We start from the raw sequence: 18404 nt of genomic DNA, 5'->3' as shown, positions 1-18404 counted from the left end.
TTAGAAAGTATCAATAATGTTAAAGTTTGCAGATAAAAACTTATAAAACAATAAGGAATTCAGTAACAGATGTGAAGGACATGACAGGCTGGTGAAATAGGAAGGCATGGTTGGCAAGGTGAAATTTAACACAGCGAAATAAGAAGTGATACATTTTGATAGAAAGAATGAGGAGAGGCAACATAAAATGGAATGGTTTTAAAGCAGGTACAGAAATAGACATCAGGGGTATATGCACAAATCTTTGAAAGGTCAGAATAAATTGAGAAGCCTGTTATTAAACAAAAAGGAATATTAGCAGCGCTATTACAATCATAGACATGTACAGCATGGAAACAGACCCTTTTGTCCAACTTGTCCATGCTGACCAGATATCCCAATTCAATCTAGTCCCACCTGCCAACACCCAGCCCATACACCCCTCCAAACCCTTCCTATTCATATACCCATCCAGATGCCTTTAAATGTTGCAATCGTACTAGCTGCCACCACCCCCTCTGGCAGCTCATTCTGGACTCCCCCACCCCAGAGAAGAGACTTTATTTATTTATTCTATTCATGCCCCTCATGATTTTATAAGCCTCTATAAGGTCACCCCTCAGCCTCCGACGCTCCTGGGAAAACAGCCCCAGTCTATTCAACCTCTCCTTATAGCTCAAATCCTCCAATCCAGGGAACATCCTTGTAAATCGTTTCTGAACCCTCTCACATTTCACAACATCTTTCCAATAGGAAGGAGACCAGAATTGCACGCAATATTCCAACAGCGGCCTAACCAATGTCCTGTACAGTCACAACATGACCTCCCAACTCCTGTACTCAATACTCTGACCAATAAAGGAAAGCATACCAAACGCCTTCTTCACTAGCCTATCCACCTGTGACTCCACTTTCAAGGAGCTATGAAGCTGCTCTCCAAGGTCTCTTAGTTCAGCAACACTCCCGAGGACCTTACCATTAAGTGAATAAGTCCTGCTAAGATTTGCTTTCCCAAAATGCAGCACCTCGCATTTATCTGAATTAAACTCCATCTGCCACTCCTCACCCCATTGGCCCATCTGATCAAGATCCTGTTGCAAACTGAGGTCACCTTCTTCACTGTCCATTATACCTCCAATTTTGGTGTTATCTGCAAACTTACTAACTATACCTCTAATACTCACATCCAAATCATTTATATAAATGAAAAGTAGTGGACCCAGCACTGATCCACCAGTCACAGGCCTCCATTCTGAAAAACAACCCTCCGCCACCACCCTCTGTCTTCTAACTTTGAGCCAGTTCTGTATCCAAATGGCTAGTTCTCCCTTTATTCCGTGAGATCTAACCTTGCTAACCAGTCTCCCATGAGGAAACCTCGTCAAAAACTTTACTGAAGTCCACATAGATCACGTCCATCTCTCTGCCCTCATCAATCCTCTTTGTTACTTCCTCAAAGAACTCAATCAAGTTTGTGATACACGATTTCCCATGCACAAAGCCATGTTGACTATCCCTAATCAGTCCTTGCCTTTCCAAATACATGTACATCCTGTCCCTCAGGATTCCCTCCAACAACTTGCCCACCACCACCATCAGGCTCACTGGTCTATATTTCCCTGGCTTGACCTTACCACCTTTCCTAAACAGTGGCACGATGTTAGCCAACCTCCAGTCTTCCAGCACCTCACCTGTAACAATCATTGATACAAATATCTCAGCAAGAGGCCCAGCAATCACTTCCCGAGCTTCCCACAGAGTTCTCGGGTACACCTGATCAGGTCCTGGGGATTTATCCACCTTTATGCATTTCAAGACATACAGCACTTCGTCCTCTGTAATGTGGACATTTTTCAAGATGGTACCATCTATTTCCCTACATTCTATGTCTTCCATACCCTTTTCCACAGTAAATACTAAATGAGTATTTTGCATCAGTATCTCCCCATCTCCTGCGGCTCCAACAAAGGCCATCTTGCTGATCTTTGAGGGACCTTGTTCTCTCCTTTGTTACCCTTTTGTCCTTAATATATTTGTAAAAACCCTTTAGATTCTCCTTAACGCTATTTGCCAAAGCTATCTCATGTCCCTTTTTGCCCTCCTGATTTCCCTTTTAAGTATACCCCTGTGGCCTTTATACTCAAAGGATTCACTCGATCTATCCTGTATATACCTGACATATGCTTCCTTCTTTCTCTTAACCAAACCCTCAACTTCTTTAGTCATCCAGCATTCCCTACACCTACCAGCCTATCCCCTCACCCTAACAGGAGTGGACTCTCGTTATGTCATTTCTGAAGGCTTCCCATTTTCCAGCCGTCCCTTTACCTGCAAACATCTGCCGCCAGTCAGCTTTTGAAAGCTTTTGCCTAATACTGTCAAAATTGGCCTTTCTCCAATTTAGAACTTCAACTTTAAGATGTGATCTATCCTTTTCCATCACTGTTTTAAATCTAATGGAATTATGGTCATTGGCCCCAAAGTGCTTCCCCACTGAAACTCACTCACCTACCCTGCCTTTTTTCCCAAGAGTAGGTCAAGTTTTGCACCTTCTCTAGAAGGTACATCCACATACTGAATCAGAAAATTTTCTTGTACACACTTAACAAATTCCTCTCCATCTGAACCCTTAACACTATGGCAGTCCCAGTCTATGTTTGGAAAGTTAAAATCCCTTACTATAACCACCCTATAGTAGTCATTCGGAGATGCCGGTGTTGGACTGGGGTGTACAAAGTTAAAAATCACACAACACCAGGTTATAGTCCAACAGGCTTAATTGGAAGCACACTAGCTTTCGGAGCGACGCTGACAATCACCTGATGAAGGAGCATTGTTCCGAAAGCTAGTGTGCTTCCAATTAAACCTGTTGGACTATAACCTGGTGTTGTGTGATTTTTAACTTTATAACCACCCTATTATTCTTACAGATAACCAAGATCTCCTTACAAATTTATTTCTCAATTTCCCTCTGACTATTAGGGGCTCTATAATACAAACTCAATAGGGTGATCATCCCTTTCTTATTTCTCTGTTCCACCCAAATAACTCCCCTGGATATATTTCCGGGAATATCCTCCCTCAGTACAGCTGTAATGCTATCCCTTATCAAAAACGCCACTCCCCCTCCTCTCATGCCTCCCTTTCTGTCTTTCCTGGAGCATTTGTATCCTGGAACATTAAGCTGTCAGTCTTGTCCATTCCTGAACCATGTTTCTGTAATTGCTATGATATCCCAGTCCCATGTTCCTAACCATGCCCTGAGTTCATCTGCCTTCCCTGTTAGGCCTCTTGCATTGAAATGAATGCAGTTTATCAGTCCTCCTTTGTTCTCTGCTTTGTCCCTGCCTGCCCTGACTGTTTGACTGACCTTTGTTCTCAACTGTACAGTCTCAGATTGATCTCTTTCTTCAGTATCTCCCTGGGTCCCACTATCCCACCCCACCCCACCTTACTAGTTTAAATCCCCCGGAGCAGCTCTAGCAAATCTGCCTACGAGTGCATTAGTCCCCTTCCAATTTTGGTGCAATCCGTCTTTCTTGTACAGGTCACTTCTGCTCCAAAAGAGCTTCCAATGATCCAAAAATCTGAATACTTCTCCCATACACCAGCTCATCAGCCATGCATTCATCTGCTCTATCCTCCTATTCCTGCCCTCACTAGCTCGTAGCACCAGGAGAAATGCAGATATTACTATTCTCGAGGACCTCCTTTTTAACTTCCTGCCTAACTCTCTATAATCTCCCTTCAGAATCCTATCCTTTTCCCTTCCTATATTGTTGGTTCCAAAGTGTACAATGACGTCCTGCTGACCCTATTCCCCCTTGAGAACATTCTGCACCCTGTCTGAGACTTTCTTGATCCTGGCACGAGAGAAACAATGAACCATTTTGATTTTTCATTGCAGGCCACAGAAACGTCTGTGTGTACCTCAGACTAGACAGTCCCCTAACACAATCAATCTGTTGGAACCCGGTGCACTCCTCATTTCATTAGAGTCAGTCTCAATACCAGAAACTTGGCTGTTCGTGCTATGTTCCCCTGAGAATCCATCACCCCCTACATTTTCCAAAACAGCACACTTGTTTGCAATGGGGATAGCCACAGAAGACTCCTGCACTAACTGCCTATCTCTCTTACCTTTCCTGGAGTTAACCCATCTATGTGACTGTATATGTGACTTCTCCCCTTCCTATAACTGCCATCCATCACATCTTTTTGATCTTGCAAATGCCTCATTGCCTCTAAGTGTCACTCCAACTGATCCATTCGATCTGATAGGATTTGCAACCAACGGCATTTATTGCAGATTTAATCCTCAGTAACACGCAAACTCTCCCTAACTCCCACATCTGACAAGAAGAGCATATCACTCTACTAAAGGCCATTTTTGCTTCTTTCAATCTACAGACCCAGAAAATAGCACTATCTTATTCCTCTACAAAACATTGCTCCAGATTAAATTAATACTTATGGCTTATTTTTTAAGTTTAATCAAGAGACATATCTCAACAAAACATACAAGCAAGAAAGAACCCACTCTACTCACTACTGCAGGCTTACTGTAAAGCAATGCTTAAAATATCCACTTACCTGTTTCTATGCTGTGATCTCTCCCAAACAGGTTCCTCCTAGATTAGTTACGAATTTCACTGTTAATTTTCCCAGATGCACTCTGATGTCCAGCGATACATGAATCCAAACAGCAAAGGCAGGAACTGTGCAGGTTCACTGCTGTGTCAGATAGCAGTGTGGGTTTCTTTGTCTCTCTCTCTCTCTCACCTGCACTGACCTCACCACATGCTTCCTTTGTCTGTTCCTCTCCCTTTTAAAAGTGCTGTTGTTTTGACTTTTTATTCTCCAAAATTCCAAAACAATGCAACAGCATATAAAACAGTAATTGCTACTCCTACAATTCGAGGGAATCATCTCCAACACCTAAAATACCTCAAAAAAGGAACAGCTGTTGCAGCCAGGAATTTTTCCTGTCCTCCATCTTGGATTACCCAGAACTGGGTAGAACAGAAGCAAATAGCCTACTCTGTTTCTTGTCATATTATTGCTGCACTTTAATGTTTAGCATGCAAGTCATCACCAAGCTGATACCTCTTTCTCAGGTGTGCCTGTGCTACTTCCTGATGATGGGCTTTTGCCGAAAACGTCGATTTTCCTGCTCCTCGGTTGCTGCCTGACCTGCTGTGCTTTTCCAGCACCACTCTAATCTAGACTCTGGTTTCCAGCATCTGCAGTCCTTGTTTTTACCTTTTAGCTACATCTGGCATGACCACTTTTATTTATTCATTCATTCACAGGATGCCGACATTGCTGATTAGGCCAGCATTGCCCAGAGGGCAGTTAAGCGTCGGTCACATCCAGGCCAGACCAGGTAAAGATGCATCCTTCCCTAAATGGCATTAGTGAATGAGATAGTTTTCCCTCAGCAATCTGTGGTTACATGGTCATTAGACTCTTAACTCCAGATTTTTACTGAATTCAAATTCCATCATCTGCTATGGCTAGATTCAAACCCAGGCCCCCAGAATATTAGGTAAAAACAATGACTGCAGATGCTGGAAACCAGATTCTGGATTAGAGTGGTGCTGGAAAAGCACAGCAGTTCAGGCAGCATCCAAGGAGCAGGAAAACCAACGTTTCAGGCAAAAGCTCTTCATCAGGAATACAGTATTTTGCCCGAAATGACTTTCCTGCTCTTTGGATGCTGCAAGCCCCCAGAATATTACCAGGTCTCTGAATTAATAGCCTCGCAATAGTCCTGATTTGATTTGTTGTCGTCACATATACCTAAGTACAGTAAAAAATGCTGTTTTGCAAACAGTTTAGGCAGATCATAACATAACATACAAGGATATACAAATCATAAGGTATTTATACAGAGCAAAGCATACAAGATTACAGCTACACAGTGGGGCACAAAAGAAAGATCAGGACTAGATTTCAAGTTAGAAAGGTCCAATAATCTAATAACAGCAGGGAAGAAGCTGTTCTTGAACATCTTGGTATGTATGTTCAAGCTTCTGTATCTTCTGCCTGAGGTTAGAGATCGGCAGAGAGTATTACCGTGGTGGGAGAGGTCTTTGATGATGTTGGTAGCCTTTCGTGGCAACGAGAATTGTAAACAGAGTCCATGGATGGGTAGTTGGCTTTTGCATTATTCTGGACTGTGTACACGACTTTCTGTAGTTTCTTCCAGTCCTGGGCAGAACAGCTGTCATACCAAGCTGAAATGTACCCAGATAGAATACTTTTGCAGCATTTGTAAATGTTGATGAGGGTCCTCATAGTCATGCCAAATTTCCTAAGCCATCTGAGAAAGAGATGTTGTTGTGCCTACTTGACCATCGCTGCTACGTGGGAGGTCCAGGAGAGATTGTTGATTATTGTCACTCCTTGGAACTTAATGCTCTCCACCTCCACTCTATTGATGTAGATAGGGGTGAGTCCTCCTTCTTTCTTCCTGGTCAATGATCAGGTTTTTTATTTTGCTGACATTGAGAAAGACATTGTTATCATTGCACCATGATACCAAGTACTCTATCTCCTTCCTGTATTCTGACTTATCATTGTTTGATGTCTGGCCTACATCGGTGGTATCATCAGCGAACTTGTAGATGGTGCTCATATGAAATTTGACCATACAATCATGAGGGTACAGGGAGTACAGTAGGGGGGCTGAGTGGGCATCCTTGCACGGCACCAGTATTGAGCATTATTGTGGATGAGGTCTTCTTCATTGATTACCATCTGTGGGTTAGCCAGCCGAGGGTCCAGTTGCAGAGAACAGAGCTGAGATCCAGGTCTTGGATTTTTGAGATTAGTTTCATTGGGATTATAGTGTTGAAGGCAGAGCTGTAGTCAATAAGTATGAATGTGACATAGGTATCCTTATTATCCAAATGTGCCAGGGATGAGTATAGGGCTAGGGAAATGGTGGACCTGTTTCACCGGTTGACAAATTTTGAGGGATCGAGGCAGGCTGGAAGGCTACAGTTGATGTGGGCCATGGTTAACCTCAAAGCACTTCATGATTATGGAGATCAGGGGCACCAGGTAGTAGCCATTGATGTGGTTTCTTTAGTACTGGGATAATGGTGATCTTCTTAAAACAGGTGGGCACTTCAGATTGTAGTATGGAGAGGTTAAACATGTCAGTGAATACTTCCATCAGCTGGTACACGCAGAATCGGAGTCCTGCATTCTTCACTGAACCAGGATTGATCCCCGAGGTTCATGATATTGAGAGAGTGGGGAACATGCAGGATCATAAGGTTGTGGTTATGGCACAGTACAATTCTGCTACCACTGATCACTCATGGGATGCGCAGTTGAGTTGCTAGGTCTGTTCAAAATCAATCCCATTGAGCACAATGTAGTATCACACAGCATGGAGGGTACCCTCAACATGAGAATGGGACTTGGTCTCCACAGGACTGTGCAATGGCCAACCAATACTGCATGGCCAGACATATCAGAGGATGATGTCAAATATGATTTTCCACCTTGTTGCCTTTTTCACCAGACTAGCAGGGCCTTGTTAGGACTTAGCCAGCCGAATAACTACATAAAATTATAAGAAATAGGAGTTGCAGGACATTGAGCCTCCCCTGTTATTGGACAAGATCAATGCTGATCTATCCCTGGCCTCAACTCCTCTTTCATGTCAGTTCCTCATAACACTTTATTCTGTGACCCTTCAAAAATCTATCTGCATCCTCTATAAATACTTTAGGTGATCTAGCTCCACACCATTTTGGGGTAGGGAATTCCAATCTTTCACAATCTTCTGGGTAAAGAAATTCCTTCAAATCTCAGGTTAAATGAGTGTCCTGTAATTCTGTTATCATGTCCCCAGCTTAATGTTCCTATACTAATTGAAACATCTTCTCAACATCTACCATATCAAGTCCCCTCAGAATCTTCAATGTTCTCACTAGATCATCTCTTTTTCTTTTAAACTCTTATGAACAAAAGCCTAACTAGTTAACCATTTTGATAAATCAACCAGTTCCTTCCAGGAAACAGTCTAATGAATCACTTTTGAATTGCTGCCAATAGCTGTACATCCTGATGAAGGGCTTATGCCCGAAACATCGACTCTCCTGCTGCCTGGTTTGCTATGCCTTTCCAGCAACACACACTCAACTCTGATCTCCAGCATCTGCAGTCCTCGCTTTCTCCATATTAATCCTGATGTGTGTTAACCAATTCTCTGTGTTAACCAATTCTCAATCCAAATATTACCCGACATTCCATGCTCAATCGCTTTTTTTGTGGCATCTTATTAAATGAGTTCTGGAAATCCAAATACACTATACTCTTTGTTCCCCCTTTATCAACTCTGCTTCTTATATCCTCAAAAGAAGTCGAGTCAATTTGTCAAACATGATTTCCCTTTCACAAAGCCACGCTGACTCTATTTGATCACTTTAAAGTTAAAAATCACAACACCAGGTTATCGTCCAACATTTTTAAAATGCTTGGATGCAGGCCATCAAGTCCTGGAGACATGTCTTCCTTCAGTCCAATTAATTAGTCAAATACTTTACCCCTTATGATAGAAATTGTTATAAAATCTTTCCTTCCATTAGTATCTTTCTTACTGTTATCTTTGCGATATTTATAGTGTTCTTCTAATTAATAAAAAAATCTTTTACTAAGGTTTAAATTATCTGCATCTCCCTGTTCCCATTATTAATACCCCAGTTGCAACCTCTCTTTCTTTACACATACCAGTAGAAGTTCTTGGTGGTTTTTGATTTCTTACCAATTTACTTTCATGATCAATTTTCTCTCATTCTGTTAACCTTTCAGTCCAGGGCTGGTTCCTAAAACAAAATTTCAATCCTCTGGCCTACTACTAGTTTTCACTGCTTTGTATATCCCAGATTCTGACTGGATATTCTACTTGCCTACCTCTGTTTACCATGGGTGGTTTTACGAATCAGTACTTTATTTTTGACTGGTATATGTTTATGCTGAACATTATGAAATATCTGTTTAAGCATCTGCAACTGCTTATGCTCTGACTTTTGACTTAGTGCAGTAAGAAATAATCCCTGGTGCAGTCTACTAACTTGAACTTCTACATTGCCATTCCCATCTTATTTGTCCAGTAAATATAAAGAATAAAATGACCTTGTAGTTCCCTTCAATTACGTGTTCTACAATGTGACACTTCACTGGGGCCTAGCCAACTCTCAACAGTGATTTTTCTTTCCCTTGCTCTTCCTTATTTCCACACAAACTGATTCAGCATCTATCACACCAAAATATTTATTCACCATCACTCTGATTTCTTCCTTTATAACAAAGCTACCCTACTTCCTTTTCCTTTTTGCCAAATCTTACGGAATATCAAATACACTGGAGTATTGAGTCCCCAGTCCTGGTCATCCTGCAACAATGTCTACCTACTATCTATCAATTCATAATCATTTATTTCTATTTGTGCCATCACTCATCTATCTTTTTGCAAATGCTGCATGCATTCAGGTAAAGAGCCTAAACTTTTCACTTTTTACCATTATTTTTTCTGGTTCCAATTCCTGTTGCACTCTTCTGCAAATAACTTCTATCCCCTCCCTGTCAAACTTTGAGTATTGTTCCTCACTTCACTATCCTGCACTTCTGCTCTCTCATGTCTTATGATTTTTAAAGATTTTCTTCAGTCAAACACCCTCATCCATTAGTCAGTTTAAAACCCACACTTTAGTCTTGCTGCCAAGTCAATCTTGGTAATGTATATTCAATTCCTTCACCCAGAATACATTGCGCCCTTGCCATTCTCAATGCTTCCTCCAAGATGCTGGTGTTAAAGATGCTGGAACAGCTAGGTAGCTGGGGAAGGGAGAGGAGAAAAGATCAATATTGAAGACTCCAAAACCACACCCTCACAACTGTACACCACTGTGCTGCCATCTTTCCTTGGGCAGGACATACCCTGGAAAGTGGGAGGTGATGCCATCATCTGATTTGATTCCTGGAGTCTGACTATGTCAGGTTATTGCTTGACTAGTCTATGACGCAGCTTCTGATTTTAGCATTAGCTCTCAGATCTTAGTAACTTTGCAGAGTCGAGAGGACTCTGATGCCTAAGTTACAACAAAGCTACCCTACCTACTTTTCTTTTTGCCTATTCTTGCCACTCTCAATGCTTCCTCCAAGTTGTGTTCAAGATGCTGGAACAGCTGGATAGTTGGGGAAGGGAGAAGAGAAAGATCAATGTTGAAGACTCCAAACCCTTTGTTATTTCAGGTGTCCAGGTTGATGCCCAATGGTCCATTCAGTTTTTTTCCTTTTTTGAGGAAGTTGTTACAATTGAATGGCTTGCAAGTCCAGTTTAGAGGGCAGTTAAGAATCAACCAAATTGCTATTTGTCTGGAGTTATACATAGGCCAGACAAGGCAAGGGCAGCAGATTTCCTTCTGTAATGGACATTACTCACAAAATTAAATATATTGCAATGTCAACTGACAATAGTTTCACAGGCATCATTCGACTTATAATTCCAGATTTTAAAAAAATATAAATTCTTTCATCCATCTGCTGTGATAGGATATCAATCTGTTTCCCCAGATCATTACCAGAGTCTCTGGATTACGAGATCAACACGACAGTATCACCTCTCCTAATCTTTGGGGAGGCATGGGAGGTGCTGATCAGATGGGCCTTGGTCACTGATGTCATTATGAGTGTATTTAGTTATGCAGAAAGGAAAACATATATTTATACAGCACTTCATACAACTTGAGGATGTCACAAAGTACTCACAGTCGAAGTACTTCTGAAATCTGATCATTGTGCAGACACAGAAGCCAAATGTGTAAGACCAACAAATATGAAATAAAAACAGTTTTTACAACCAGCAATACCATCTATTCTAATACTTTTCCCCCAATAACTGGAACACTAGTTATTATCACCAACACCACCACCAGTTATTAACTTTAAAAGAAAACCTTGGAAAATATACAATGGCCATTTAAGGTTCAAGAAATGGTTAGATGAAGAATTTAATTTTAAATTTTTAATGCTGGTGTTAAATTTTGGTGATCCACATGACAACCTTAATAGAGGGTATTTTATAATAGGGAAGCAACCAATCAAAAGCACTTGATAAAACTGTAATACAGAGGACAGCTGCCAGGAAACCAACAAACTTAATGACTCAAGAGGTCCTACTCCAATATTCCTAATAGTTGGCAAACTGGATAGATAGAAAATGTTCAAAATCATAAAGGATATGAAAACAAATTGGATATAAATTCAGATGGGTCGATAACTAAATGACAAATTCAAGGTGACTGGCAAAAGAACAAGGGGCAACAAAAGGACTTGTTTTCCTGTTCTTACAAATGCACCGTTTGGAAGGACAGTGGAAGCAAACTCAAACATAATTTTCAAAAGACAAATGCATAATAACTATGCAGTCAATAAATTACTCTGCCAAAGGACTTGTGCGTGAATGACCACCTCCTGTGCTGTATCTCCAAAGGTACATAATAACATCTCTGAACCAGTTGCTTAAAAATATCTATCATTCTATCATCAAAGAGGAATAGTAGTGCAGACCAGAAAGGAAGTGAAACAGCAGCATATATGGTTCTAAACAGTTCAGAACTTCCAAACTTAAAAGTGTCTGAAACAGTTCTTTGCACAATCATGTAAACAGTTCTGATAGAATGAGATATAGATTTATGGTTGGCATTTCTAAAGGTCCATGCATATTTTGAGCAATTAGAAAATAATCTTATTCCTGTTTAACTGGATGTGTTGTGCAATGAACAAGAAAATAAATGCTAAACAGATGTGTTGTGACATTCTATGATCTCCGGAGACTTAGTCCTGTATAAGGACCTCTACTACTCCCACAGCAGTTGGACTTGGTAGACGGTTAGGAATAACTACATACTGAAAGAGCTCTTGTGACACAGTGGTGATTTTCATAACTGAGCCAGGAGGCCTGGGTTCAAGTCCCATCTCTTCCAGAGATAGGCAATAATGTCTCTGAGCAAGTTGTTATTTTTTTTAAAAAGTACACCTAAAGAGTTTCGGTGGTGCAATAGTCACCACCTTCACCTCGCACGCAAGAGGATCTCCGGCTCGAAACAGAGCAGAAACAGCGATGAAAAAGGCTTGGGAACTCATGCATGATGCCAACCACTTCAGCACTGGGATCCTGACTTAAGAGATCAGAAACAAATGTGCGGAGAAGCCAAAGAACGGGTGACTTGAATGGTTTAACAGCTTCTCTCACCACGCATGTTCCTGCCCTGCTGAATCTAGCATTCTTTGTTTTCATTTCAGACTTAACTGTTGGGGGATCTATAACCCTGCAGATACTATACACACACACCCCCTTGCCCATCTAAAAGGAGCTCCGTTCTGTTCTGATACAATCACCACCCCCACCCTTGGCCATCCGCCCACCAACAGATCCCGCCCCCTCCTCTCTCTGATTGGTATAAGCAGTAACCTAGGAAACCAGAGCACCCTGCCATCGGTCCGCCATCTGTCAATCAGACCTCGGGCGTTCCTTCAGCCACAAAATCCCATGCCACGGATATTTCAGGAAACCCGGCACAAGAGCGAGGGGCACGGCGTTACTCACAGGCAGTCGTCGGGGGGCAGCCGGTCCAACACATCGTTCCTGTTCGCTACCACCATCTTCATTGACAGGACACAACAAACCGTACACACAGACGCCCTCGCCGGGCCACGGCCCCACCCCCATCTGCTACGTCACTCGCCACATACATCCGGCGCTGGCCGGAAGTGATGTCCCCCCCCATCACGTCAGGCGATGTGAGTGTCTGCTCCCCCAAAGTCTGACGTAATGTTGTATTTGTGGAGGGAGCAACAAGAGTTGTCTTCGCTCGTCCAGTCACAAACACTTTGTTTCACATCACCAGATTCCATCCTCATTCACCAGACTACTCTTCTTTCCCCATTGTAAGAGAGTAATTTCATTCATCCAAGTCATACAAAGGTTAGGCCGTAGCTGTGGCATGATTTCATTGAATGATTTAACAGATTCAAAGGGCCAAACAGCCTTTTTCTACACCCATCTTCTGAAAGGTGGTATGATTTCAAAATAAAAGTTGGAAACCTTCAACAAGTCTGGTTACATCTGTTTGGAGATGCCGGTGTTGAACTGGAGTGTACAAAGTTAAAAATCAGACAACACCAGTTTATAGTCCAACAGGTTTAATTGGAAGCACTGGCTTTCGGAGCGACGCTCCCTCCGTTGGTTGTGGAGTACACAATTGTAAGACAATTTATAGCAAAAGTTTACAGTGTGATGTAAATGAAATTATACATTAAAAAAATCTTTGAATGTTTGTTAAGTCTTTCACTGTTAGAATTGCTATATTAGTTTCACTTATTTCAAATGTAAATCACAAAACATTTTCTAAAAGTTACATTCTCAGGTTAATCTTAACAATTGGTGTCAGCCCAGACAATGTGTTGAAGGTGTTAGCCACCTGTGTGTTGCTGTCCATGTCACAATGTTTAGACAGATTCTAATTTTTAAAAATGAATTAACAGAATCTTACATGGATTCATGCAGTTTTTGAGCAAACTACGATGTAACTCTGCAAATACAAATTCACCCCACAAACGTATGTGTGTATGTGGGTTTGTGTGTGGGGGGTGGGGGGTTGTGAGTGTCTGTGACAGAGAGTGTATATGTGTGTGTGAGAGTGTAAAGGGGTCTAAATCTGTGAGAGGATGCATGTCTGTGTGTGTATATAGTGCAATGGTGGTCACCTGTAGTGTGACATGAACACAAGGTCCCAGTTGAGGCCCTTCCTATGGGTACCGAATGTAGCTATCAGCCTCTGCTCAGCCACTTTTCACTGCTGCCTGTCCCAAAGTCCGCCTTAGAGGATGGTCACCCGAAGGTCCGAGGTCGAATATCCTGAACTGCTGAAGTGTTTTCCAACTGGGAGGGAACACTCCTGTCTGTTGATTGTTGTGTGGTGCCCATTCATCCGTTGCCCATTCATCCGTTGCCGTAGCCTCTGCTCGGTTTCACCAATGTACCATGCCTCAGGGTATCCTTGCCTACAGCGTATGGGATTGACAACATTGGCTGAGTCACATGTGTATCTGCCACGTACATGGTGGGAGGTGTCCCCATGCGTAATGGTGGTATCCATGTCCACACTCTGACACGTCTTGCAGTGCCTGCCGTGACAGGGTTGTATAAGAGTTGTCCTGAAAGCCGGTGAGTTTGCTATGAACAATGATCTGTTTGAGGTTTGGTGGTTGTTTAAAGGCAAGCAGTGGAGGTGTGGGGAAGGTCTTGGCGAGGTGTTCATCCTCACTGATAACGTTTTCCAGGTCGTGAAGAACATAGCGTAGTTTTTCAGCTCCTTGGAAGTACTGGACAACGAAGGGTACCCTGTCGGTTGCAGCATGTGTCTGTCTCCCAAGGACGTCATTACGGTTCCTTGCTTTGGTATGTTGGAACTGACGGTCAATGAGTTGAGCATCATACCCCGTTCTTATGAGGGCATCCCTGAGTACTTCCAGGTGCCCGTCACGTTCTCCTCATCTGAACAGATCTGGTGTACATGTAGGGCTTGTCCGTAGGGGATGGCTGTCTTAATATGTTTTGGGTGGAAGCTGGAGAAATGTAGCATTGTGAGGTTATCTGTGGGTTTGCGGTAGACTGTGGTGCTGAGGTGCCCATCCTTGATGGAGATGCATGTGTCCAAGAATGAGACAGATAGTAGAGAGTAGTACCAAGAATGAGACAGATAGTAGAGAGTAGATCTATCTCATAGGCTGCAGGCAAGAATACCCTGAGGCATGGTACATTGATGAAATCGAGCAGAGGCTGTGGCAACAGGTGAATGGGCACCACACAACAATCAACAGACAGGAGTGTTCCCTCCCAGTTGAAGAACACTTCAGCAGTCCAGGACATTCGACCTCGGACCTTCGGGTGACCATCCTCCAAGGCGGACTTCAGGACAGGCAGCAGCGAAAAATGGCCGAGCAGATGCTGATAGCTAAGTTCGGTACCCATAGGGATGGTCTCAACCGGGACCTTGGTTCATGTCACACTACAGGTGACTACCATTGCACTATACACACACACAGACACTCCTACAGACACACACACTCCTACACTCACACATGCACCTTCTCACAGTCTTAGACCCCTTTACATGCACACATATACACTCTCTCACAGACACTCACATCTCCCCACCCCACATGCACACATACACATATACATTTGTGGGGTGAATTTGTACTTGCAGCGTTACATTGTACTTTGCTCAAAAACTTCATGAATCCATGTAAGATTCTGTTAATTCATTTTTAATATTAGAATCCGTCTAAACATTATGGCACAGACAGCAGCACAGAGGGGGTTAACAGCTTCAACACATTATCTGGGTTGACACCAATTGTTAAAGTTAACCTGAGAATGTAACTTTTAAAAAAAGTTTTGTGATTTACATATGAAATAAGTGAAACTAACATGGTAATTCTAACAGATGAGAGACTTAACAATCAAGGTATTTTTCAATGTATAATTTCAGTTACATCAAACTGTAAACCTTTGCTATAAATTGTGTTTTACAATTGTGTACTCCACAACCAACTGATGAAGGAGAAGCGCTCTGAAAGCTAGTGTGCTTCCAATTAAACCTGTTGGACTAAAAACTGGGTACATCTATGTTCTATTATCATCTCCTTTTGTCTTCCACTGTTGTCATCTATAACTTTAGTTTCACCGCCTTTCACTTTCTTGGATCATCTCCCTCTCACTGAAACTACTTTTTTTTTAAAGGCTGTCTACATATCTTAACATTTTTAAATTTGATGAAGGTGCAGAAAACATTTATAAGGCTGTTGCCGAACTCAGAGAGTTTGAGCTACATGTAGATGCTGAATTGTTTGGGGCTTTTTTTCTCTGCAGTATCAGAGACTGCGGGATGATCCAGGGTAGGGGAGTCCAAAACTAGAGGGCACAGATTTAAGTTGAGAGGGGAGAGATTTAAAAGGGACCTGAGGGACAGCTTTTCCAGAGGGTGGTGCAAGTATAGAATGAGCTGCCAGAGGAAGTGGTGGAGGCTGGTACAATTACAACATTTAAAAGATATCTGAATGGGTACATGAATAGGAAATGATGGAGGGATATACTGGCAAATGGGACTAGTTTAATTTAGGATATCGTGTCAGTATGGAAAAGTTAGACCGCAGGGTCTGTTTCCATGTTGTATCATTCAATGATCTATGAAAGGTTATTAACTTGAAATGTTAATCCCATTTCTGTCTCCCACTTACTACCAGACCTGCTATGTATTTCCAGCATTTTCTGTTTTAATTTGCTCAGGCAATTGTCAACCAAATTGGGGTTGAACGGTGGCTCAACGGTTAGCACTTTAGCCTCACAGCACCATGGACCCAGGTTTGATTCCAGCCTCGGGTTACTGTCTGTGTGGAGTTTGCACATTCTCCCTGTGTCTGTGTGGGTTTCCTCCCACAGTCCAAAGTTATGCTTGTTAGGTGGATTGGCCATGCTGAATTGCCCATAGTGTTAGGTGCATTCGTCAGAGGGAAATGGGTCTAGGTGGGTTACTCTTCAGAGGGTCGGTGTAGACTTGTTGGGCTGAAGGGCCTGTTTCCACCCTGTAGGGAATCTAATCTAATTAAAGGTAATGGTTAAGGCAGTGATTTATGAGGAAGATTGAGACAAATTGGGAACGTATTTAATTAAGTGAATAGGTTGTAAAAAATGCCATACAAAAGATTACGTTAATAAAGACAGATTTACTCGTTTTCATTTGCATCCTACTGTGCTGTTGGTAGGAGGTGGAGATATTTGTCAGTGGCATTGCAGTTAGTAATTTTCTGATGTCAGCTATCCATTCGGAGTAAGACCTGTGCCAGTACTCTCAGGCTGATTTGGCCCATGGTCCAAAGATAGGGAAGTGAATATTAAAAGGAAAATTTCATCAAAGGTATATTTCAAAAAGCTGATTAGACTGCCATTTGCTTGCCAATCAGATATGTCTTCGTTAATATTGTAGCTCAACTTCACTTTTTAAAAAATGTATGGTATGAACCATTCTGGGTTGGAATGCTTATGTTTTGGTTATAACTTTTTTCATTGACTGATGTATATATTCAGTTTCGCTGTATATACAAGTACCATGTTAGTCATGTGTGTATAACTTCCTATGTAAGTTGTCACTGTTTTCAAAATTGCCTCTACTGCCCTTTCAAATGGACTTGTTTAAAAGTCTTCTGAACTGGAAGGATAAAAATGTTACTTTTCTATAAGATTTAAACTTTCAGGGTTTGTCTTTAAAATTGATTGCCCCTTTCTGGTGCTGAAAAGGCAGGTTTCTACTCGCCCACATTTGCATTTATTGACATCTTAATTGAAGATGGCCACAAGAATGGAAAATGTTCCACTGATGGAACTGGATTCTCTCATGTCACTTAATTGACATATTTACTGTTGAAATTAGAAGAATGTAAATGAATGTTTTGCCTCAAGCATATCATTTTATGACAATGTTCTCCCTAAGCATTGCAGAAAACCAAAAGTTCTTGCAATGCCTTTTTAATTTACTGCGTCTGCACATCCACGTCACATTTAAAAAGATTAAAAGGCCCTGCACATTTGGAACAAACTGTTCATGTACAACATGCACTACAAAAATATTTGGAGGATATGTTATTCCAGGGGGTTGGAAATACGAAGTGAAGTGATGCCTTAATTTGTACGAAGCTTTGGTCAGACTCCATCAAGGGTATTGCATTCATATTTGAGTACCAGTCTCTCAGGAATGATATTATATTTGGAAGGGATAGACTGGAGATTAATCAGAATGATGTCATTATAAAAAGCTGCACTTACTTTTATTCCCTTGTGTTTAGAAGGTTGATTGGCAGTTAAAGTAATAAAAGGGTTACAAATATAATTTATAGTTATAGAGAATTCAGAACATAAGGGCTTTTTCTTAAAATTAGGAGTGAATTCTGGAAACTTTTACTCCAAGTGTAATGCAAGCCTTGAACTCACTCCTCTAAAAGACTATTGTTTTTTGGGTCCATTCCATCTGAAGGTAGAACTGAAATTGACAGATTTAGTTATTGTGGATATATTCACCGAGCTGGGAATTTGGATTACAGAGTTTCTCAGTGCTGTGGAATCTAGAATCCCTACAGTATGGAAGCAGGACATTTGGCCCAACAAGTCCACACCAACCCTCTGAAGGGTAACCCATCCAGACCCATTCCCCTACTATCCACATTTACCCCTGACTAATGCACCTAACCTACTCATCCCTGAACACTGTGGGCAATTTAGCATGGGCAGTTCACCTGACCTGGACATCTTTGGCCTGCGGGAGGAAACTTAAGCACCCAGAGGA

At 41.9% G+C, this 18404-nt stretch overlaps 1 protein-coding gene across 2 annotated transcripts in view; it reads right to left on the bottom strand.

The window, feature by feature from the left end:
• Window positions 1-12749, bottom strand: part of r3hdm4 (R3H domain containing 4) — a 28015-nt gene extending 15266 nt beyond the window's left edge. For both annotated transcript variants that reach the window (XM_072593926.1, XM_072593927.1), the window contains exon 1: window positions 12608-12749. In XM_072593926.1, the coding sequence (XP_072450027.1) occupies window positions 12608-12669 (62 nt within the window). In that variant the 5' untranslated portion in view covers window positions 12670-12749. The remainder of the gene's footprint in view (window positions 1-12607) is intronic.
• Between the last annotated feature and the right edge of the window lie 5655 nt (window positions 12750-18404).

The sequence above is a fragment of the Chiloscyllium punctatum genome, chromosome 24 (assembly GCF_047496795.1).
Source record: "Chiloscyllium punctatum isolate Juve2018m chromosome 24, sChiPun1.3, whole genome shotgun sequence".
Lineage (NCBI taxonomy): Eukaryota > Metazoa > Chordata > Chondrichthyes > Orectolobiformes > Hemiscylliidae > Chiloscyllium > Chiloscyllium punctatum.
This window is presented reverse-complemented; position numbering and strand designations above follow the sequence as displayed.